The sequence below is a fragment of the Filicampus tigris genome, chromosome 10 (genome assembly GCF_054856515.1).
Source record: "Filicampus tigris isolate MCC_2025a chromosome 10, RoL_Ftig_1.0, whole genome shotgun sequence".
Classification (NCBI taxonomy): Eukaryota; Metazoa; Chordata; class Actinopteri; order Syngnathiformes; family Syngnathidae; genus Filicampus; species Filicampus tigris.
Window position 1 is genome coordinate 5,580,001 of NC_141226.1, and position 25,356 is coordinate 5,605,356.

The 25,356-nt window shown below is 38.4% G+C and overlaps 3 protein-coding genes across 6 annotated transcripts in view; 2 read left to right on the forward strand and 1 right to left on the reverse strand.

The window, feature by feature from the left end:
- LOC147140455 (cysteine-rich secretory protein LCCL domain-containing 1-like) overlaps positions 1-1,597 on the reverse strand; it is an 18,438-nt gene extending 16,841 nt beyond the window's left edge. For both annotated transcript variants that reach the window (XR_015088390.1, XM_086043204.1), the window contains exon 1: positions 1,044-1,597. The gene's annotated coding sequence lies outside the window, so the exon portion shown is untranslated. The remainder of the gene's footprint in view (positions 1-1,043) is intronic.
- A 1,194-nt stretch (positions 1,598-2,791) lies between these two features.
- LOC147140456 (neuropilin and tolloid-like protein 1) lies at positions 2,792-22,206 on the forward strand. Of its 3 annotated transcripts, XM_086043203.1 has the most exons (11): positions 2,792-3,132; positions 3,302-3,367; positions 5,178-5,312; positions 5,372-5,620; positions 15,733-15,774; positions 16,025-16,146; positions 16,658-16,886; positions 18,323-18,436; positions 18,523-18,667; positions 20,775-20,986; positions 21,055-22,206. In XM_086043203.1, the coding sequence occupies exons 1-11, from the start codon at positions 3,105-3,107 to the stop codon at positions 21,183-21,185; spliced, it is 1,473 nt and encodes a 490-aa protein (XP_085899329.1). In that variant the 5' UTR covers positions 2,792-3,104; the 3' UTR covers positions 21,186-22,206. The 3 variants fall into 3 exon arrangements, with proteins under 3 accessions (XP_085899329.1, XP_085899328.1, XP_085899327.1); XM_086043202.1 differs by having other exon boundaries at positions 2,808-3,132; positions 3,338-3,367; positions 20,775-22,206; XM_086043201.1 differs by having other exon boundaries at positions 2,811-3,132; positions 20,775-22,206.
- An 801-nt stretch (positions 22,207-23,007) lies between these two features.
- atpsckmt (fATP synthase c subunit lysine N-methyltransferase) lies at positions 23,008-25,231 on the forward strand. The gene is given in 5 exon segments (XM_086043006.1): positions 23,008-23,558; positions 23,695-23,832; positions 24,714-24,764; positions 24,898-25,086; positions 25,088-25,231. Coding segments are annotated over 5 exon segments (684 nt in total). The 5' UTR covers positions 23,008-23,285; the 3' UTR covers positions 25,121-25,231.
- The last annotated feature ends 125 nt before the right edge of the window (positions 25,232-25,356 follow it).

Genomic DNA, 25,356 nt, shown 5'->3' on the forward strand with positions numbered 1-25,356 from the left:
TCACTAAGGATGCAGCCGATTTGACCAGAGGTGGCCAACATCCTGATGAGATGTTTAAGGCAAAACAAATAAATAAATAATTGTCAAAATATGACTTAGGCCATTATTTTAAGAGGCTGACGATATGAAACTTTTATTCAGTTTTTTCATACATGTGGCTGCTAAAAGAGTAGGTGAACCTGCATAATCCATCCATCATAGTATTCCCATTCATGTTTGCTGAGCAATGGAGCCTATCCCAGCAGACTTTGGGCAAAAGGCAGACTACATCCTCATAGAGCACATATGGAAACAGACAAGCATTTACATTAATTTAGCACTGATGAGAGTGAACCCACACTGCCCGTAACTAAGTTTGACAAGTGAACTGCTACACCATTGGAGAATTATGCACATTCTCCTGAGATCCAGAGCAAGAGTTGAATTTTAAAAAATGCCTTTGTGTTGTTTGCAGTTTAGTCACTAAGCATCTCATGATACTAAGCAGTTTGACTACTGCAAACTGCAACCACAAATTATTACAGTAAATTAATACCTTTCTGACGATATCAATCAAAACTGATCATCTTTGTAAAGGAAGAACTTTGTTTCTGCTTTAAATTCTGACGGGTACACTAATGCAGACTATTGAGGAATAGGCATTTGTTTCCATAGGTTTTTTGGTATTTTAATCTTTTTTTTTTTTTTTCAATTGAACAATTTGGCAATAGTAGCAGCTCACCTTGAATATTTTCTCACAGTATAGAAAAGTTCACTTCAAACTGTGAGGCTGTTACAGCTCTGAAGGGCTTCAAGTGCATCAGGAGGTCACAGCATCACTAGTCACAGTAGGACCACTGTACATTTTCACACATATTACACCACAGGCTCGGTTTATAGGCTGTGAGCAATTTACACTTTTGCATTTGCTCACATCCACAGGTTTTGGGAACATTTAATTTCATTAAATTGTGATCATTAACACAGATACCTGCATCCTCCACCCTTTAAGACATAAAGACCCAATGAGGAATATATAGGTACAAATTAAAGCGCATGTTTACCTTTCAAATCAGTCAAGATCAATTTCCAATATCTCACAGATTCCAAATGTTGATGGACTATATTCTGCAATCCAGTGAGTTGTCCATCTCAAGCCAGCAGGTTGTGCTTTTCACATTGCACGCTACCTCCTCACTCGGAGACGCACAAACGTCTATAGGTACCTGTTGAATTCCTTAGGTTGCACAGTATACTGCTGGCTGCATGAGACCACCGCTCATTTTGCACTTATATGCCAAGTTTGCCCTTAGCAACGCTCATCACAGTGGGCCACTCCCCCCGCAAGTCGCTTGGCCCTCAGCCCAGCGCGCGTGACCACCCACAACTCACACACACGCGCAAGCGCGGGCGGACGCAGGCGTGCACGCGCTGTCTGCCAGTGGCAGGGTTTTCTGTTACTCAGAGGTCGATTCAGTCCATGTGTGGCGTCACAACTACTTGCAACTACTGTACCTAAGAGACGACATTCATACTTAGTAACGTTACAATGTCACAAATGTAAAAGAGAAGAAAAAAACGTACGAGTTATGATTATTATTTACAGATACTTTAAGAAAACAAAACAAAACGATTTTAAGCAATTGATATAAACAACCAAATGAAAGAATAGCAATTAGGGCGGTTAATTTAGTGTGCTCGATATTCGTGCCGTTCGTAACCTTGAAACAGGAGAACTTTAATACACGTAAATACAATTTCAGAAATGCGGGAATTTCTCTATTTCAAAAAAATATGTCACATTGTCAGTTTCTGACCTGTGTAAAAAGGCTTCCAATAGATTTTTTAAGCCCCCCCCCAAAAAAAAATACCACAATGACAAAATATAAAGTAAAAAAAAAACATTTCAAAAAGAAGAAAGTTGGAATCCTTCCTAAAAAGAACACAAAACAAAACACCATAACTTATTCTTAAACAACTGAAACTAGATCACGCATGCAAGAGGAATATGATTCACTCACGTCATATTTGAATATTTGACAGGTACTTTGGCTCCACCTTCAGGACAGTCTGACGAGTTGCGCGTGACGTCAAAGCACGAATACGTATTTCCAAATTTATTTAACTGTCTTTCTATTCTCAAGAGATACCATTTCCAGCAGGGCTGTGCAAAATTCAGATGTTCAGAATGCAGTTCAATTCGATGGGTGAATTTGAATTTGAATTGATCCCACCCCACAGGATGTTGAATTGAATTTGAAGTCAGAGAAACTCATTCTCATCACATATCAATGAGTATTTCGCTAGTGTGCTCCAGACAAAATGCCCAAAATGTCGAAGGACTTAGATAAAGCAAAGTGTGATGAGAAATGAAGTGGTGAAGTGCTTGTCTACTATTACATTTTCAAAGTTTTTACAATTTTAATGATTTGTTTTTTGGGATTAGGCTTTTAATGTATATTAAAAAAAAACAATTACTACACGTTATTATTTACTATAATTAACTATTATGCACATAACGTCCTTACAATATGAAATTCATGTTGTAAATATAGACTTATTTATATATTGTAAATATTCCTTGTTAAATACTCTTTAATTTTGCATCATGCATTTCATGATAGATAGATAGATAGATAGATAGATAGATAGATAGACAGACAGACAGACAGACAGACAGACAGACAGACAGATAGATAGATAGATAGATAGATAGATAGATAGATAGATAGATAGATAGATAGATAGATAGATAGATAGATAGATAGATAGATAGATAGATAGATAGATAGATAGATAGATAGATAGATAGATAGATAGATAGATGGATAGATAGAGGAGAATTGTGCATGTAAAAAGCCCTTTGCCTTGACCTATCTAGTTCTGTCAATGACAGTTTTCTCTAAGAGGATTTATAGAATAACGGTGGAGCAAAAACATAGGAAGGTTAGTAATTGCCGGGGGTTTAATCCTTGAGCTCTGGGAGCAATGACAGCAAGCTATTTTGTGGTCAGATTTTACCCATTTGGAGAACAATTTGCAGCATGTGCAGGAGAGTATGTTTTGTAACAGGATGTGACAATTGATGGATATACTCATGAGAGTTTGAAACACAGGGGAAAGAAATGTTGTTCCAACTTCTGCTGTACATTGGTAAGTGAGTTTTACATTACCAACTTAAATGCATTTTTCAGTTATTTAAAAAAACCCTACCCTATAGCCTACTTAATGAGTCTTATTTTCTGTTCCATCTTTTGTACTGTATTTTTACATATGTCAAAAAACAGCATATTCTCTTGAATGTACCTCTGTCTTCCATCAGCTTTTGTAACATATTTGATCACACCTGAGTTTTCAGGTGCTACAGCCACCAAAACAAAAACTCAAGGTAAGTCTTTTCACAACAACTAATAGAATAGTTTATTATTATTATTATTATTATTATTATTATTATTATTATTATTATTATCATTATTATTAGTCAACGATCATTTGCAGATTTTTATTTGCACACAGTTGAGTTAGAGCTTTTGGTGAAATTAGTTGTTTTACAATTCTACAATGGGCGTGTTTAAATATCTCTTTGTTAAAATACAATCAGTAAACAAATAAAAATTTAGAAAAAGCAAAAGTAGGTGCACATTATCTCACCTTGGACGACACTTTCATGATCACACTCAGAGCTGTACATGAAGAGCGTGGAGTCACTAAAACTCACGGCCCGGCGGCCATTTGCGGCCCCCAGGATGATTTTTGCAGCCCCCTATTTCACATCAAAGTTTAATATTAGTGTGGCCCTCATCTTTTTTGCCATGTCGTTACTCGGGGCATTGTGTGTGTGTGTGTGTGTGTGTTTTAATCACTGATGGGCTTCCATAGTTCAGGCTCATGACATATTTCAACTAAACGTAATTCTGAAGTGAGACAAAGTGGAAGAAAACGATATCCTGGAACCCACTCCCAGGCATCTATCCATCCCACCATCCATCCATCCATTTTCTTTATGTATTTTTCAAAACTGGCCATGTAGAGAAAGGTTGTTGACGAGAACAGACAATTTCAAGAAAAACAGGAGACTCAATGTTTTTTTTTGTTGAGACCTGGGGCACCCTGACATGTCTTGAATGCAAAAAGAAAGTTGTGGTGCGCAAGAAATCTGCGCACTAGTGAAAGTTGGGGAGTATGCAAAGTACCAGGGAGATGAGACAGAGGACAGGGTCAGCAATCATGCTCACGTTTTGAAGAATCGTTTTGAACTGTTATTAATAAAGATTGAGAAGACTGGATTAGTTGCACTCTTGGAGTTTGCAGGAGTTTGGTGCATGTAAAATACGTTAATAAGGTATTGCAAGAAGATCTCTACTTGTGGATGATGTGAAGATGACCACTGTGAAGTGAGCACTTGTTGACCCCATTCTACCTCTGATCATGCATCTGTGTGTTACCCCCTGATGTAGTGCAATGTACCTCAGAGCTATTCCAAAAATTATGATTGACTGTTTATTTAACAATTAAGGACAAACAAAGAGTCCAATGATAAACTTCACAGCAAAAAAGTAACAAAACAAAAGCAACTGATTTTTTTTTCAATCAATAACATACTAGGAAATTCCATGTGCTGTAACGTGTGAATATGCACATGTTGGTAACTTAAAGCGAAAATTAGCTCAAACATATTTTTTCAAGAATATGTTCTATGCAGGCTCACTAGTTGAAGGCATTCTAACTAATATTGTGTTTGTGGAATAAGGTTTTAAGCAGCAAAATGCACCCATTTTAAGCCATCTCAGGGGCGGTCAATTTGTCACTTCTGTCGACTGAAAATGACATCACAGATGCTCAGGGATTAGATAATGACCAATCAAGGCTCAACTTCAGAAAACAGGTGAGCTGTGATTGGTCATTACCTGAGCAACTGTGATGTCATTTTCAGTAGACAGAAGTGACAAGATGGCCGCCCGCAGAGATGGCTAAAAACGGGATGATTAACTCTTATTCCACAAACGTAATATTTATCAAAACGCCTTGTTTCAACTAATGGGCCTGCATAGAACATATTCTTGAAAAAAAATATGTTTGGGTTGACTTCCCCTTTAAGTGCACCTGGAAGTTTTTGTATGTATTAACATTTCAGCACAATTTAATATTGTTGGTAAAGTTGGTAGCTTTAACACCACCATTGTGCCATTGTGAACTAGTGACCAACAACTCAGGTGTGACGCCACCTGGGCAGTGCGGGGCCTGGGTGAAGGAGCCTAAGGGAGGTTATTTCACCTCACCCAACTACCCAGAAAAATACCCACCCGAGAGGGAGTGTGTCTACATTATAGAAGGTGAGACTTTTACATAAATTCTTCTACCACTCTTTACTAAAGCGCTCGTTCTCCTCCAGCTTCTCCCCGCCAGTGCATTGACTTGTTTTTTGATGAAAAGTATTCCATCGAGCCATCGTGGGATTGTAAATTTGATCACATCGAGGTCCGTGATGGGCCGTTTGGTTTCTCACCCATCATTGGACGTTACTGCGGCCAGGAGAGCCCCATGTATGTGCGCTCCAGTGGGAGGTATCTGTACATCAAGTTTGTGGCTGATGGAGAGTTGGAGGCAATTGGGTTCTCAGCCCGGTACAACTTCACACAAGGTGGGTCATGTCAGAGCCTGTGCTTCAAACAAATTCACTGGCGTCATTTTGAAAGAATTAAACTTGAAAGTTAAATGTGTAAACAGTACACTGCATGAGCATATTTACAGTATCATGTCATTAGTAAATATGCATTTAAAATAGATAAACATTTTTTCCCTGCAATCATTTCCACCTTAGGAGAGAAGGTTAAAAACTGAACCCATATACAGTATTATTAACCATAACACCTTTGGAAGCAACTTAACACTATGCAATCTGCATTCAATTGTGATACTATAATTCCTTAATGACCACGGCAGCCTGCTCTCTTACCAATAGACCATGCACATAACTTAATGAAGACAAACTTTAAAGCAGGCATTTTGGGCAAAGCATGTCAATGCAGGAATTTGGCATCCCCTGACTCCAGACTTAAGGCAGACATTATTTAAAATGAATTGAAAATGTTGGATACGTAGATAATTATGTCACCTTTTCCATATACTGTCCTCTTAAAACCCTGTAATACATGTGATAAAACCTAATAAATTAAAGCTATAAGTAAACATTTCAATCACCTCTTCAGAGTTTTTTTTTTTTTTTAAGTAAAGTGATAAAAACTCAACTCATATTTGATTTAGTTTTTTAATACCCACCAGTACAAATCAAATCAAATCAGGAACATGTATTTATAACATTTAGAAAAAAAATACAAAGAACTCACTTGTTGGATCAGAAGGATTTTTAAAAATTAATTTATAACTGTACAATTCTGAGAAGTGAACTCCTTTTCTTGGCAACCAATCACAGTCAATTAACTTTCTGTGACTTTGACACGCCATTGAAAAGCTCTCCCTCTCTTTTTAATAATATCACACACCAGCAGGCAGACAGGGCATTAATTCCCATCAGTACATTTTTGGCCTCTGATTTTATGGTATCATTTAATAACTCTTGATCCTGTTAGTTATTATTTATTTATTTATTTATTCCTCCTGCAATCATAAAGAACCCCCTTTAAATATTGTGCTAGGAAGTTAGTTATGTGGTTGCGCGCTGCAGGAAATTGCAGTTGATGGGGGACAAGGGAATATATACACACACAGACACGCGCACATGCGCACACACGCACACACACACACACACACACACACGTAGGAGTTAATGAAAGCTTGTCTTCAAGGGAATACAGCTTGTCAGCACTGAGCCGTAGCAGCAGCTTAAGCTGGACCGAGGCTGAAGCTTTATTAACAGCAGATTTTATAGGCCACCAACAATGACGACAATCAAAGATTAACCTGCCTCCTTCTGTTTGTTCGACCATTTTTTTCTGGTGGAAATATGCCGTTCCCTACTCCAAGATTTTACATTGCAATGAACCAACCATCCACTTATACAAATACAATTCGCTGAATGAGTAACTACCCCTTTAAGAAGATGTTTGTCCTTATTGGCAGATAAGGAGATTTGGTTTCCCATTTGTTTTTGTAAAAGTGAGCACATCTTGCACACCAAATGCTTATCTGTCTAATCCCACTCATCAGAGACGGGAAATAATTTGTCCTGAATGCCTGAATGCAAATCAATGTATTAAAACTAGTACTACACAAATGGAACCTTAATAAACGAAAACTAAACAAAAAAATGCCCAGACAACTCTTGAAAAGATTCAAATGAATATTATATGCCAGTGTAACATTTATCATTTAATACTTGTCCGTGTCTGTTATTTTTCTATAAATCACTGAATGGTTTGGGCCCTGAATACATTAAAGAAATGCTGATTAAATATAAACCCAGCAGGGCTCTGAGATCTGCAGAGTTTTAGTCAGACAATTAGTGAAGTCCGAGATTAAAGTAAACACGGTGAAGCTGTATTTAGTTGTTATGCCACACACAAATGGAATAAACTCCCAATAGTAGTCTGCCCTGAGTGAAAAAGCTTTTAAATCCAGATTAAAAACGTTTCCCTTTACCTTTCTTCTAATCTTCTAATCATTCAAAAATAATCATTTAGTTTTTTTTTTATTTTCTTTGAGTGTGTTTTACTGTTTTAAAAGTTGTTTTTTTTTAAAGAGGAAGTCTAACATTTTTTTCCAGTATATGTTCTGTGCAGGCCCTCTAGTCTAAACACAGCATTCTGAGTACCGTATTTTCCGGGCTACAAGCCGCACCGTTATATGAGCCGCACCCACTCTATTTTAAGAACATTTTGGGAAAAACCTTAAATAAGCCGCACCTTTATATAAGCCACACCTATGCATGTTGAAAACTTTTATATTTACTGCATTTACAGAACGATTATGAACTGTAAATGTACGTGTGTGTACCTGAGCAGATTCTTTCCTGACACTGCCTTTTAACACTGCAGCAACGTTGCTGATCAAAACAGAATAGAACCAAGAGAAAATAAACAGTACTTATCTTCATTTCACTGCCGACTGCCGCTCCATTTTGTCAGCTAATGTCCACCAGACTCCACCATCTATTGTTCTGCTACATTCTACATATGCACCTTTCTTGTTTTATGTTAATAAAGTCAGCCAATCTAACACACAACGTGTTAAATCAACAATAGCATTTCACATCAAAACAACAGAACAGACGCAACATCAGCCAATCGCATTCATGTACACTTCACTGACCTCTAGCAAAACATAGAATCAAAGCAGTACAGCACCTAATGCAATAACCGAGTGCATGGCGCCCTCTCCTGTTGAACTCCTCCACCTGCAGTCACATCCAATCAGTGGGAAATGTATTGTATTGAATTGTACTGTCATTCCGGTAAGAGCGCCCTGAGCGGTGGAAGAAAAATCCACAGAATAGCCGCACCGGACTATAAGTCGCAGGGGTCAAAATCTAGGAAAAAAGTCGCGGTTTATAGTCCGGAAAATACGGTAATATTGTGTTTGTGGAATATGAGAAATCCACCGATTTTTAGCTAGCTCAAGGGGCGGCCATTTTGTCACTTCTGTCGACTGAAAATGACATAGAAGTTGCCCACGGCTCAGATAATAACCAATCATGGATCAGCTTCAGAAAACAAGTGAGCCGTGATTGGTCGTTATCTGAGCCCTGAGCAACTTCTATGTCATTTTCAATCAACAGAAGTGACAAAAATGGCTGAAATGGTGAGAAGTGGGTGCATTTTGCTGCTAAACCAATATTCCACAAACGCAATATTAAATCAGAATGCTGTATTTCAACTAGTGGGCCTGCATAGAACATATTCTAGAGAAAAAATATGTTTGGGTTGATTTTCCCTTTTTCTGTTTTCTGTTAATGTGTAATATAACTTCTCTTAGTAATTTTGGTAAACTACTTGTCTTTTGTTTTGTTGGGCACATTGTATGTTCTTTCATCGTTTTAATGTGAAAAAATGAACAAATCCTCCTCAATTCCAAATGCATTCAGGTTACCATCAGAATCCATAATATTAACATTTGTGGTCAAAATAAAAGCCTTATCGTCATTAAGATGTTAACAATTTTCCTGAAAATAGGGAATTCACTTTTAGTCCCCACACATACAAATATTCCATTCAGGCATTCAGTTCCATAGTTTTTCACCCAGGAGGTAGCGGCAACATTAGACATTACATATTGGACAAGACCCCAACAACTGCTATAGATAGTGTAGCATCTCTCTGTGCTTGAACGTAGCCTTCATTTTGACACTTTGACAACATGCTGGTTGGCCGACTCTGGCTGCCTACACCTGCTTCAACCAAAGCATGTTAAATACCGTATTACTGAACCCGATTGGCCCATGTGACCACCTGACGTCACACGAAATACAGTCCAACTATTGGCCAATCTGTTTTAAACAATGTGAAGTAGAGAATTCAAGAGGAAACCAAGTTATGAAGCAATTTTCTTTTCATCACCAGCGTGAGAGTTTTGCCAACCTTTGGGAAGTTTGATTCCGTTTTACAAGCAAGGAGGAAAATCATGCTGAAGAAAATTGTCTCGACACCAATCAGTGAACTTAAATCATTATGTAAGGTGTTGTTTCAATTGGAAATTGACTTGTCGTCCAATACAGAGGACACTCCATTTTAACAATGTATCCCGGTTAAATCTTATTAGACGACACAGGCTTTTATTTCTGAGTGGTGTCAATGCAACACAGAAATTCTGTTTTTAACACTATCCACAAACTTTTAACATTGCTTGATTGTCAGTGTAAACGGTCTAATTCTTTGCACAGATTAAACCATGGTCAAATTGTATAGGAATGATGGGAAGGGAAATTAAGGGAAATGGTTTGTCATAGCAATGTCACAGGATTGATGCAGTTATTGCCCAAAAAGGAGTTGCAACTAAATAGTAAGTACCGGTAAGTCTTGTTGACTTGAATCTATTTTTATTCAATACTTTTGCGTAGCTAAAAATTCTTATCAGATTAATATTATACTATTATGATATAATTCATAATAATGAATTAAATAATAAACTAATAATAATATTATAGATGTTCGGTTACAAATAATACTATCTTCTCCAATCCAGATATAAATACCTGAAGAAAAAAATAAAGGTGACCTGGGGAGCTCTTGTCTCATAGTCAATTAAAAAAAATAAAAAGAATGTGCCTCACTTCACCAATAATTTGGGAGAGGAGTGTGCATGTACTTGAGCTTGGTAGAGCCTTCTTTCTTTCGAATATTCCCCCCCCAAATTCGTTAACTCTCTTTTGCTATTTCTCAGAAATGCTCAGTGACACACATTCAAATATGTTCTTTAGCCCTTCATGGTTTCCACATATTTGCAGATTGAAAACAGTCGGAAAAGATTTCGCGAAATTGATTGTATGTATAATCTTTATATTGGATGTACTGCCTCTGGGAATGCATTGTTGCTCACCCGCAATCCTGCACAACTGCCCCCCACCTCCCCTCGGATAGGGCTGAATATGAATAATCCGTCCAAGCCCGAAGCAGAAACAGGGAAGAAACATGAGGGGATTAATAAAAAACTAAGATGGTAAATCAGGATATTTAATCCACCTAGCAAGTAGATTCATCAGCACAAAGGTTCAGGACATGATATCTAAGCATGTGTTGTCAGGATTTCAGGGAACTTCAAATGAGGGCATTGTGAGGTTATGGTAGTTTTACAGATGGTTATATAAATCTTAGTATGTCTGGACTGTTGTCACATACAGTATATGAGGCTTGCCCACCGAATTTTAACTTTTTATTTTCTACAAGGGATGGCAAAAGAGGAGGCGGGACTGCATCAATTTTTATTAATACTCTTTTATCAAAGGAGATCATTTTTAGCAGCTATTTATCGTTTGAACACCATGCCTTTGTTTTTAGCAGTCCCCCTATTCTCTGCATTACCGTCTATAGACCTCCCCATCATTCCACTTCTTTTATTACAGAATTTTCAGAATTCTTATCCATTTTATATTCCAGTTATAACAGGATATTAATAACTGGCGATTTTAATATACACATGGACAACATCTCGGACCCACTATCCAGAGATTTTTCAAACCTTTTAAACTGCTTGGATTTTAAACAGCACGTCTTGCAGCCAACTCACAACAGAGGACACACCCTGGATTTGGTTATAACCTATGGCTTGTCTGCTGGTGTGTCCTCTGTTGTTGACTTGGCAGTGTCAGACCACTACTGTGTCTATTTTAACATCGCCAGTTTTAACCATCTAGCAGTCCCGGTCAGAACAGTGAAGAAACGCTACCTATCTTCTGAGGTGGCTGCAAATTTTATCGAGATCTTAAAAAACACTCCTGCTGACATTTTACCTGCACCCTGTGATCTTATTGTTGACAATTTTAACCTACATCTTAAATCATCATTAGATTCAGTAGCTCCACTTTTAATTAAAACAACAAAAACAAAGACTGTACCCCCGTGGAGAAACAATGCTATCAAAATATCAAAGAGAAAATGCAGGAGTGCAGAGAGGAGGTGGAGAAAAAGTAAACGTACTGTACACTATGAAATTTTATGCGAACAACTGAAATCCTACAATAAAACAGTAAAACTGGCAAGATCTTCCTATTTCTCAAACCTCATTACAGTCAATAAAAACAACCCCAGGGTTCTCTTCTCCACCTTTGAACTTTTAACTAGTTCTGATTTTAATAAGTCCCCACAGAGACCAACAGATGCTCTCTGTGAGGACTTTGCAGACCACTTCAGAAGTAAAATCGATGACATAAGATCCAGTCTTTTAGCCCGTCAAAACACAAGTTTTAATAAACCCGGACAATCATATTTACATGAGGAAACACTGGAAAGTTTTGCCCTGGTTGATGCAAGGACACTTGTTCGAGTTTTCTCCCAGGTAAACCCAACAACCTGCCTTTTGGATCCAATTCCCACATTTCTTTTTAAGACATTTTATGGATTTTTTGAAGAACAAATTTTAAATATAGTCAATTGCTCTCTTCAGACAGGCGTCTTCCCCGCTGCCTTTAAAACGGCAGTGGTGAAGCCCCTTCTGAAGAAGAGCGGTTCTGACCCGAGCGTTTTTAATAACTACAGACCCGTATCCAACTTACCGTTTTTAAGTAAGATTTTAGAAAAACTGGTTTTCATCCAGTTGAATCATTTTTTAAATACAAATAATATTTTGGAGAAATATCAATCTGGTTTTAGGATGAACCACAGTACGGAGACTGCTCTTTTAAGGATCTTAAATGATATTAGGTGCACTGCAGACGTGAGAAAACTCACAGTCTTGTGCTACTGGATCTAAGCGCTGCTTTTGATACAGTAGATCACCAAATTTTATTGAATAGACTTAAAAATCTAGTGGGCATCTCTGGTACTGTTTTTGACTGGTTTTATTCCTATCTCACAGACCGATATTTCTTTGTAAGTATGGATACTTGTTCCTCTAAAACTCATGAAATTAAATGTGGGGTTCCTCAAGGTTCGATTTTAGGCCCCCTACTTTTTAATCTTTATATGCTTCCCCTCGGGGATGTCATCAGGGGACACGGCATCAGCTTTCACAGCTATGCTGATGACACGCAGCTGTATATTGCCGTGTCTCCTGATGACACAGGACCCATTGATACCCTTTTAAATTGCATTTTAGATATCAAGTCATGGATGGCAGATAATTTCCTACAGCTCAATCAGGACAAGACTGAGGTTTTAGTTATCGGTCCCGAAGGTCAGAGAGAGAAGCTTTTACCAAAACTACACATTTTTAATCCCTCACACTGTGTGAAGAACCTTGGCGTCATTTTTGACTCTGAGCTCAGTTTTATTCCTCATATTAAAAATGTAACCAAGATTGGTTTTTATCACCTTAAGAATATCGCCAGAGTCTGCCCGTTTCTCTCTCAGGCTAACACGGAAGTGCTGATGCATGCCTTTATTTCCTGTCGTTTAGATTACTGTAATGCCCTGCTCTCTGGCCTCCCGAAAAAGAGCATTTCACCACTGCAACTACTGCAGAATTCAGCCGCTCGGGTGCTGACGAGAACCAGAGGGCGGGAGCACATTACGCCAGTTTTGAAATTGCTGCATTGGCTCCCTGTGTGTTTCAGGATCGATTTTAAAGTACTTTTATTAGTTTATAAATGTGTTAATGGTCTTGGGCCATCTTATTTATCTGATTTGCTTTTATCATACCAGCCCTCGCGGATCCTGAGGTCCTCTGGCGCCGGCCTTTTATTTATTCCAAGGGTGAGGACCAAAATGCATGGCGAGGCTGCATTCAGCCATTTTGGTCCTCACCTTTGGAATAGCCTGCCAGAGGATGTCAGGTCTGCAGAGACTGTTGATATTTTTAAGAGGAAGCTCAAGACACACCTTTTTAGTTTGGCTTTCAACAACTTTTAAATAATTTATCTTTTCTTTTGATTGAAGATAATTCTATGTTTTGCTTTGAATGTTTTAAAGCACTTTGAGTTGCATTTTTATGTATGAAAAGTGCTATATAAATAAAATGTGATTGATTGATTGATTGATTGATATGCCCTGTAGCAGCAATGTAAAAAAAAAAAAAAGTTGGGTGTACTCAAAATTTCAAGCCAACAAACTTCAATGAAATTTAAATTTGGCAATTTAACAAAATATGTAAAGTTTTGCTAATGCAAAAATTGGCTTTCAGCAAAGAAATCAGAGTTTAAAGAACTAAATGTCCCTTGTATAATTTGTCCCCCGATTTAAAGTGTATGTCACCCCAACAACCTAGAAATTGTTTTGTAGCAAAAAATGTGCTTGCTTTGTTGCCCTAAATGCCATCGTATGTGAGTATGCAATTCATTGACTGAGCCTCTAATGTGGGTTATGCTATTTGCAACAGTTCAAGCAGTAGAAAGTCAACATGGTGTTTGATCACATGGTCACCGATTGCTGTTGTATTCAGAATACATAACACAAAAATTAGGATTGCTATGTTGGCATAAAAATTGCAACAAGAAGCAAATTAACTGTAAAAAAAAATAAAAAAAAATGGTGTGTTAAATTTACTGAATTTTATTTCGTCAAGTGGTTGCATGAAATAAAATCATCTGGATCCATATATATTTTTAAGTAGTCAACTTAAAAAAACCATCTGGTTCCAGATGATTTTATTTTGCGCAACCACTTAACGAAATAAAATTCATTAAATTCAACGAAAACTGTTTTCATTGCAGATAATGGCATTGTCAATTTGTAGCATATGGTGAGGGCCCATTAAAGAAGAGGTTTTTTTTCACTTGGCCCCAAATGCCTGGTGGCAGCACTGAGTGAGTAAAAGTGCGAAAAAACAACGCACAAAGAAGTGAGAGGGCTTTTGCTTCCACACCACAACAGTGTGATAAGCAGAGCAAAACCGAATCATCCATTAGATATAATAGTTTGACCTAATATTGCTGCTCTGCGGAAAGCAGATTCAAACCCAAAACCGCCGTTTGACAAGATTTTAGAGGTTGAAAGATGAGAATAAGTCAGTTGTGAAAACAGAAAAAAACTATGATGATTATAATGAGCTTCATCTACCAGTATCAAGGTAAAAATAACCCTTTAGAATTGCAGCCTGGCAAGTGTATGAAACTAGTTCAATCCATCCTCTGGCCAGTCTACCTATACTTCCAAAAGGTTCATTTCAAGAAGTTATACTGTATGTAATGTGCTCACGTTTGACAGTATGACAATATTTAAGAAATCAACATGGAAAAATGGTATTTCTTTCTTAAGCTTTGATCAGTAACAGAATAATGTATTTTAGTTGAGTTGCTTTGGTACATTTCTCAGATCAGAATTGAATTGAATTTCTCAAAATTACTCTTTAAATGTTCACATCATTGTGTCATTTGTGCACATCAAAAAAACAGTTTCCCCATTTCTTTGTACAAGATACAAATGTTTTGGCACATCCACGCAAAGTATTATGTCCAATTCTTTGCTGTTTACAACATGATCAATTGCTTGTGTCATGTTGATTAAAACGTATTGTAATCGCGTTCACAGTTGAATTGCGTCACACCCACCGACATTTTGGCATTAGTTCATCGTATAAGTCTTTACATGCAAAATGGTTAAACAAATTGTAGTTCCATTAGATTTTTTGTATTAATTGACAAAGATGAAAACGAAGGACATTTTTGCTGAAATTACACTTAGTTTTATAAACGTAATATGTAGTTTCGGTTAGTTTTCATTTTTTAAAAGCATTCTCGTTTTTACTGTATTTCGTAATGAAAATGTTGTTTCAATTTTAATTTTGTTTCGTTACTTTTCGTAAACTAAAATAACCGTGGTTCATTCATTTGTGTACTGGAATGATGGCCAAGACACGCTTGAAGTTCATGATGTTGTTGCTTAATTGATTATAATAATAATTGATTGGTCATTGTTCCTATGCTGTCTACTAACTGTAAAATGTGTATGTGTATGCAAGACTTTTGGCAAGCAATAATAATGGAATAATGTGTCATTTTGACATAATTGTTCACAGTTTTGGAATTGTGAACGCAAATGCTCTCATTATCTCATCTAGGTTTTTTTTTTTTTTATGACCAAAATTTAAAAAAAAAATGCATGTAAGATGTGAACATTAGATCTGGCCATCAAAAGTTTCACAGCCCTTTGATTAGTAAGTGAAACTTTGCTTGTATGTGTTTAAATGTTTTTTTTCTTCTTCTTTTAGATCCAGAGTTCAAAGGTTTGGGAGAATTGCCAGTTTTGCCATGTGAGTATTTCAATAAGTTAAAAATGCTGTAACTTGTTTAAAACATATCTTGGATGCAACACGCTAATTGTGCTTCATTGAAAATATATGCATAACATACGTGTCCATGTGTTAAACATTACTACAGTAGTCAAAACTGGAGTCATGAGGAGAAATATGGCTTCCTTCCAATAAACACAAGTCAATGAGTTTTATAGTGTTAAGAGAATTTGGTTTAAAAGTTAAGAAAAAAAAATGCCTTCCTCCACAGTTTGTGAGTTTGAGCTGAGTGGTCCAGAAGGCTTTGTGGACTCTACTCAGATAACCAAGCGGGCCCTGCCGACAGAGGCTGTGGACTGCAGATGGTATGTCCGCGCCCCACCAAGAGCAAAGGTCTGAATGCTAAATTTCTACCAAATATATTTCATCATTTGTTTATGTTTATGTAAACGCTAAGCTGGTCTCCCGTCTTATCACTTCTTGCAGGAAGAACATTTCAATCTACTGTAGTTTGTTCTGATAAAATAACGTACATAAAATATACTTTCCTTAAGCCATACTAATAAAGCAGAACATAAAACATTCAACGTTTTGTTTTTAGTATTCATGTGAACAATTTGTTATTGGACACTACCTGAGCAAGGAGCCTACACACTAAAATGTTGCTCAACATTCTTTCTAAGGGAATGTTTTTAACTGGAACGGATCAAGGATCTTTTTTGCCAGTTAATCTATGTGACAATGACATTTTGAAACCTAAAAATACAAACTTTGTACTTTTTGTTTGAAGATAGTAGTAGTGTAAATACAGTCATGGGAACAGGATTTGACAACTTTGACAACTTTTTCATCCGTACACGAACCTTTTCAAAAACCTAAAGGATTGTCATCATCCCATCCACAGATCTACATGCGCTTTCTGGAGTATGAGATGCACAACTCCAATGAGTGCAAGCGTAACTTTGTTGCCATTTATGATGGAAACAGTTCAGTGGAGCACCTGAAGAACAAATTCTGCTCCACGGTTGCGAACGACGTTATGCTTACATCCTCTTTGGGCGTGGTAAGGCTGTGGGCAGATGAGGGAAGCAGGAAAAGCAAATTCAAGATCCTCTTCACAACCTTCCTTGACCGTGAGTGACTCCATCTTTGTTAAATTGTGTCTGACATTTCCTGTTGAACTAGGTCTAAATATAATGAAATACGCAAAGTATTTAAATAGGAAACTTGAACAATTCTTGTGCTGAAATGAAGAGACTTTAAATTCTAATTTTAAATCAAGTTATAAACCCCCGATTATCATGTTCAAGGAGGAGGCTATTCAAGCTTACTTGAGAGGCGGGTTAAAGTCTAAAAACAGTTGGGTTAAAAATAACACAATTTGCGGTCAAAAACGGACCAATCCATTACATGGGTCAATTTGATCCAACTCTATGGGTTGTTTTCTGCAAAAACAACCCAAAATGGGTCGTTTTATACAAAACAAACCCCTAAAATTGGACTGTTTTTTACAAAACAATGCAAGAAAGTGGGTCAAATTGACCCAAATAGTGGATCGGTTCATTTTTTCCCCAAAATTTGATTATTTTTAACCAAACTGTTTTTAGAGTACTGCAATGCTCACTTGTCACTTACAGGGATGATATCTAGAGATTGCTCATTGTCACAGATTAGGCTATCATACATACAAAAATGAATCCAAAGATCTGACAAGCTCGTTGAAATAATGGTCTGCTGCCTAGATGTGCAAATCAGCAATTGGCTCAAATTTCTTGAGCCATGTAAATACATTTTTGGATTAAGGAAGAACAACCTAACCTATATTGGATTAAGGAAGAACAACCTAACCTATGAAGAACAACCTAATGTATGTTAGGTTGTTCTTCCTTAAAAACACATCAATTGACACAATACCATAAAATCTGAATGTAGAACCCCTAACTGAGTGCTTGCTAATACATTGTGCAGCCCAAGATAAACCATATCTGTAAATATTGTGCTTTACAGCCAAGGCTGCCCTTCATAAATTATGTTCGTTATCGTCATGGACAGAATTACAAGGTGCAGCGGCTTGGAAGGTGTCCTCAGGATCTCATATTTGCCATTTGCAGGTTATGTAGTCCAGATGCCCCCCATCACACCTTAAGCGACCTTAAGCGTTAGCTGGGCCGGTTCACCGGAGATCTGAGGTTATGGTTCTTACTGTAGTTGGAAATGGGTGAATTGTGAGCTCCTGGATGGAAGAAAAGAACTGCCTCAGTTGAAGGGCTTCAAGTGTCTTTTCAAGGGACACAAGACACCATCCACAGTGGTGGTCTGTACTGTACTGCTGTGGTAATGAAAGCTGGGCCACGGGACGAAGATCTTTCTTAATGTAACAATCACAAGCTTTGGTGTCGCAAACAAAAGAACAAAGTCACAAATACAGCCCAAAGGAACTCAGACTCAGAAGAGCGGAGAAAATATTGATGGGTGGCCTCAACCGTGTGTGTTTATGTCTGCCAGTTGCTAAAATTGACAACTCTACACAATTATATGTGACCACTGTATGCGTGCCTTTTGTTTCCAGCACCATGCGAAGGAGACACTTTTTTTTGCCATAGCAACATGTGCATCAACCACACCCTGGTCTGCAATGGCATCCAGAACTGTGTGTATCCATGGGATGAGAATCATTGTAAAGGTACACTGAAAAACTTACCAGTTACTGTATTTTCATTGCATGGCTGAACTGAAGATAGCTCTATTCCGTTTTGCCGGTGACACTAGAAAAAAGGAAGCCCAGCATTTTGGACTCTCTGGATAACACTAACATCACTATCATTGCTGTGACCTGTGGCCTGGTTGTCATCCTGCTCATCATCTCTGTCGTCATCCAGGTCAAACAGCCTCGGAAGAAATACATCATCCGCAGGTTCATCCGTTTCTCAATGATCGTATAATGAAATCTGAGTTATTATGTCATTTTGGATAGCACAAAACTCCCAAAACATGGTAGACCAAGCATGAAACAACATTATGGGCCCTTACAGTGCTGAGTGCAAGTCTAGCGCAAAGTGCAGTCTAACTGCGCATGGGTGGAGTTTTCTTTCTTTTGGTATTTTCCTAGACTTTGCACAAGTAGAATTGGGCATAACGGGGCACGTGTGCCATTGTGGAGTGGAACGTAGCCGACTCCTGGCCAATCGTAGTGGCATCATTCATTTGCGTTAATATATCTAATCCGTTAGTTGTCCCTTGCCAGCCAGTGGAGTGCTATTAAACTATCTTTAGGATGATTAGAATTCGTTCAATGAATTGATTTCTACAGTGATTCAGAGGGATTGTCCCACACAATTATCATTTATTTATGAATGAAATACAGTGACATCCATCACACATCCGCGGTACGCCAAATATGTCTGCGATGTGATTAAATACACCAAAATAGCGTTACATCACCTGCACCGCGAGCTAGACGTGGTTTTAGGTCTAAAATTTTGTCTACTTTTTCTCACCTAATTGGCAGATGCATTGCGGGAGTGTAATAGAAAGTAAGGTGTGTCAGGGGCAGAGCAGCTCTGGGTGCCGGAACGCCCAGTGAGGCGCAACATGAATCCAAAAATGCAAAACTAGACTTGCCCTGGTGCAAAAATGAAGATGCATCCATTTTTTACGCTGAGCGCACGGGCGCTTGTCTGGTAGTAGGTGTCAAGCCAGAACTATGTTTGAACCTAATCACAGCAAAGTTCAAATAATTAATTTTTTCAAGAATAAAATTAATCACAGTCACTCATAAAAGGAAAAATCCAACTGTTACAAAGAAACACAAAACCACTTGATAGAGGAGAAACAGTTACCAAAAACAAACGATACAAAGTACCAAAAGAAAAGTACTAAACTAAGATTCATAATGACATAAGGCTTATTTGAAACTTGGCATGGATGACTAGGCATAGCACTCTGATAGACAGAGCTCCTCCTTAGGCTGTTGTACTCTTTGCGTATCGCTTCATTCGGGCCACTCATTTGCGCTCCACACTTTGCTCGCTGCTTAATTTTTTCATTTTAGCGCACATTTTGCTGCTTAAAATGATATCAAAACTGGAGTAAAGTAAAAACTCGGGCTCGGGTTTCCAGGCGATGGCAGCTATGGCTCCACTTTTTGCACTATTTACGGCCCCTGCATGATCTGTGATACATACGCAGAAGGTCGCTTAGTATGAAAACTACACTGGTACAAACTACGTAGGTGACTTTAAAACATTGATTGAAATTACATATATACAAATTGTAAAATAGTTAATAAGTCAATATTTACACAATATTTTACACAAGAAAATGGGCAGGAAAGGCGGAGAACCGGAGCTGGACACCCCTGTATTAAAGCTTAAAGCACAGGTATCAAAGCCAAGGCCCGGGGGCCAGATCCGGCCCACAAACTCATTTTATGTGGCTCACGAAGGCAAATCCTGTGCAATTCACATTTTTTACAAATTGTTTTCACTTTTAACTACATTGAGATATGAGATACTGCAATGTGTTATTTGTTACAAATCCTCCCCTTAAAATATATTGACAAAAAAACTCAACAATCAATTACTTACTGGCTTTTAATTTCAAAACTAGCTATCCATCAATTTGTTATGTATCTGTGATCATATAAGGCAATCATACATTTATATGACGGCCCTCCGAGGGACACTATAACTACAATGTGGCCCTCGACAAAAAATGAGTTTGACACCCCTGGCTTAAAGTATCTAAATACCAGCCAAACTACGTTGCTAATTCTTTGCCATTTTTGTAATGTATCGCTGTCACATTACAATAATCCCAAGACAAAATTATAAGACTGCATGAGAACTGGATGGGGAAATAGGCAAGTACTGTACCTGTGAAGAAATGTTCAAGTCACTTAATGTAATTAATTTTACGTTGAATTTTTCCCTATATGTACAGTCTGTTGCTAACAAGTAGGTTTGAAAAAACATCTTTTCATTTGATGTTAGTTCTCTCTTTGTTTTTTGTTCTATCCACAGAGATGATTTCGACCCTGCCCTCCTCCATCCAGGGCTTGAGCCTCCTCACTATGAGCTCTGCACTTTACGACACATCCCCCCAGGTGACCTGACTGATGCCGCAATGGGCGAGGAATTTGAGAAATCTCACAAGCTGCGCCGATCCTCCTCCAAATGTATTCGTGACCACCACTGTGGATCACAGCAGGGAAGCATGCACGGCAGTTTCCAAGGTAGCCGCAGCAACCTGAGCATGAGAGAGGCCACTAATGATCCTGATGGTGGGGCACTTGTGCCACAGCTACCACCTGGGATGGTGAGCCAGCAGTCACCACGGCTCTCCCATCACACGACCCCAGCCGGCCACAGGAACATCTTAGTTATGAAGCACAGCTATTCTCAGGATGGGGGAGATGCGTACAGAGAGGATGATGATTTGATGATCTATGATGGTCCAACAACCAGCAGGCACCACATTCATCACCATCAGATCCATCACGGCATGCCAGGGCTGGACCACACTGTCCACCGTACATTATCTAATGATTTCTAATATGGAAAGACCACAACGTCATTTTCAAATCTGTGCAAGAAATTGATACAGACTATTGAGAGTAAAACCCAAATTTGTAATACCGCTTCATTAGATGTCCCATGCCATCAAAATCCTAATTTTCCACTGTTGCATAACATACAATACAATACAACACAATTTTATTTATATAGCGCATTTCATAACAGCTAGGGCTGTAACAAAGCACTTTACAATACAATAAATAAAACAAAAACAATGAAAGGCTGTACATTTATTACGGTACATTTATTAATAAATATAGACATAAATAAATAAAGCCAATAAATTGACATAAAACACTATGTACAATTGATACCGGAAAAGAGTCGAAAAAAATAGGTCAAAATGAGTCAGTGACCTGGTTGAAGGAAGGCAGGTCATGTTCCCTATTAGTGGGCGTACAATCCAATGCTTGATGAATGAAATGAAAGTGTAGTTGGACTCGCCAACGGACGGCCGTTTAAAATTAGAGATGGGCTGGCCTATGGACGGGTACTAATTTTTCCCCCCGGAAAAAAGGCGAATGACGGACGACAGAAGGGTACCCACGCTGAAGATGGATGTCGAATAACAGATGATCAATTTTTAGTGCAATGCCCAGCTCTGATGATTTCTAGATTTATAGTTTTGTGTGTGTGGTGAATTGTCTCATCAACCGCACTCTGGTGAACTTAAGTATTTCCTTATCATTTTAATTTGTGTTTAAGGGGAAGTCAACCCCAAAATTTTCTTTACAAGAATATGTTCTATGCAAGCACAGGAATCGCAACATGGCATTCTAATATTGCATTTGTGGAGTTAAGCAGTAAAGTAGACCCGTTGTGGTCCCTCTCAAGGATTTATTTTGCCACTTTCTGCCAACTGAAAATGACATCACAGTTGCTCAGGGCTCAGATAACGACCAATCATGGCTCAGCTTCAGAAAACAGGTGAGCCGTGATTGGTCGTTACCTGAGCCCTGAGCAACTGTGATGTCATTTTCAGTTGACAGGAGTGAAATATTGGCCTCCGCCTGAGACAGCTATAAAAAAAAGGGGGGGGGGGGGGGATTTTGCTGTTTAACTCATATTCCACAAACGCAATCTTAATCAGAATGCCTTGTTCAGACTTGTGAAGGCGCATAGGACATATTATTGCAAATAATTTTCTGGGGTTTACTTCACCATTAAGGGTGATGTCCCCCCCCCAACAGTGTATCGTTACTTTTATTTGTTCGTCATTGTATATTTCATAACAATAAATACAATCATACTGCATACATGTGTACATGTATTATTTCGGGGTACAGTATTGTCAACTAGATTTCAATGCTGTCTGTTAGGATTCTGGAGTAATCTGGAATCAGAGTGGATTCTAAAGCAGGAACTCAGATGGTGTTTGACAAAAACGTTTTTTTACAAAAACGAAACTCGCAAGACCGTACAAATGTGAGCACTGGCACGAAATGGCCAGGAAAACGAGAATAACTACGGTTGCAAAAGGTAAGGAAAGCAATAACGAGTGCTTCCCGTGGAAAAACGAGATACAAATCCAAAATCCATGTGATAAAGTCAATAACGAAAATATCTTGCCGTGAAAAGACAAGATAAATCCAAACCCGTGTACCAACAGAAAATATTCTTAACAAACAAACAAACAACAGGGACCAAACAACTTGGCAGTCCTTTAATACTTGGATGATTACAATGCGTCGCATGTGTGCTACTGGAAGAAACCGCCCATCACTCCAATCGTGACACTAACAGAACAGGGTGGAACCTTTGGCAGCCACGACAAACCAAGTCGGACTTATTATAGCGCTACTAAGGACGAAAGGCAGTATCCCTGATAGTTACAAAGCGTTCTTTCCAAAAGTATAGAATCTATGGTGGAATCATAATGACCGCGTGCCGTGTATTTTAACCGAATTTTATTCATTGCGTTTTGAGTCGTTATCATGCATTGGTTGAAAGCCCACCATGTCTGAAGAGGCGCTTTTTACAGAGACAGCAGGACAATCAATCACAATCGAGAATAAAAGCAGAAGTCGACTGGGTCTGATCGTTACGGGTTTGGTAGGAGGCTCGCTTGTTGCCCTCTACGCTGTGGCTACGCCGTTTGTGGCCCCAGCGTTGAGGAAAATCTGCCTCCCGTTCGTCCCCGCGACCACCACACAGGTGGAGAATGTCCTCAATGCACTGCGAGCCAGGTCTGGGAACCTGGTGGATATTGGAAGTGGAGATGGGAGAATAGTAAGTGCAGTAATGTCTTGTGTATATGTCCCAGCTTGCGCAAAAACACTGGAAATGAATCCCCAAGCAATGTGAAAATGCTACAACACAGCTGCATCTACAGTAATTTATTGCATTTTATATATCTCTTGCATAGGTGATAGCCGCAGCAAGGCATGGATTTCTGGCGTCAGGTTTTGAGTTGAACCCCTGGCTGGTGTGGTATTCCCGCTACAAAGCCTGGAGGGAGGGAGTCCACCACTCCACATCCTTCCACATCTCTGATTTATGGAAGGTAAGTGTCTCATGTGATAGCACGAGCAGGGTTTACATGGAGCCTTGTATTCCAATTAGAATGAAACCGAATGACCGAACGGAATTAAAATGCTCCCTACAAACACCTCAATTGGAATAAATGGGCTGAATCCGAATGCCGTTTCATTTGGATTCACAGTGGTGGTATATTCATCTTGCCAATCGAAACAGATGTTTGTCTGCTTATGCTCAATTTTGACATAACTGCATATAGTGATGTCGTCGTTTGCGTATTAGAAAATGGTGGCTTCCTAACAGAGCTTATCTTAAATTTCAAAAAAGTACTTGTAACTTGTTTTTATTAAGTTGGTGTTCTAATGAAAGTGGGAAAACAATCGCAACTACTATGCTAAATAGACGACTGAACTCTATCTTGAAAAACTGTGCGATGTTTACATCGATCTGCATGTCACACGGCTATAAAATGACTGTTGTAATTAATGATCAGAGTGATTTTAATTGGAATTTCAAACAAGTCTCCATGTAAACCCAGCGACAGAGAAACACATGATGTAAAAATGTGTAATTGTTTAAAGCGGAAGTCAAGTCAAAAATGTTATATGTTCTCCCACTAGATTAAACACAGTATTGTGATCAATATTTCATTTGCAGTGCTGCACATAATGTCAGCCGTCTTGAATGGCTGAAAACGGGTGAATTACCGCACTCTTTGTAATTCTTACTCCACAAACAAAATATTAATCAGAATACTGTTCTTAGACTAGTAGGGGAACATAGAACATAATGCAAAGAACATGTTTGACTTGACTTCTGCTTTAAGAACAAATGGCCCCAAATCATTATATTCAGTACGGTCAGAAGAACTTGGTGATGATATATATTTTTTTGTTTCTTTTATAGGTCAGCTTTGCGCAGTACTCCAATGTTGTTATTTTTGGCGTGCCTCAAATGGTAAATTCTGATTTAGCATGCATATTCATATCCACTCTTTTTATAAGTGTAAAATAAGAAACCATGAAACCATACCATGAAATTTGCTTGACAACATTTTAAATGCACCACTGAAATATGATCATGGTTACAGATGGACAAATTGGAGCTGAAGCTGGAACGCGAGTTACCAAACTCTGCTAAGGTGGTCGCCTGCCGATTCCCCTTTCCAAACTGGGTTCCTGAACGCACCACAGGGGAAGGTGTTGACACGGTGTGGGTGTACAACGCCAAATCATTTCAATCACTCAGGCACTGTGATGTGTCGAAGAAGACAACATCAAGATAACAAGGACACTGCAGAATCACATACGTAAAGGAAGCTGCTGTGACCTGGTCGGCGACTATCAAAAGATCACCAAGATGCACTGTTTTCTTGAGATGAATCGTTATTTTAAGTTATTTCACTGGAGTGGAAGTAAAACAAAGACTAGTGCTCAGTTCTCAACTTTTGACTTGTAGTTGACATGCTGCTTTCAACAGGTGCTTGAAATTCTTGTTGAATGAAAGATTGATTGATTTTTGCTTGATGTTATCCTTCCATTTTCGGTTA

Excerpts from the sequence above, each read along its gene's own strand:
- LOC147140456 (XM_086043201.1), top strand. The coding sequence starts at position 3,105 with ATGTTGTTCCAACTTCTGCTGTACATTG. Across the intron at positions 3,368-5,177 it reads CACCAAAACAAAAACTCAAG|TGACCAACAACTCAGGTGTG; the intron begins GTAAGTCTTTTC and ends ATTGTGAACTAG. Across the intron at positions 16,147-16,657 it reads GCGCCCCACCAAGAGCAAAG|ATCTACATGCGCTTTCTGGA; the intron begins GTCTGAATGCTA and ends TCCCATCCACAG.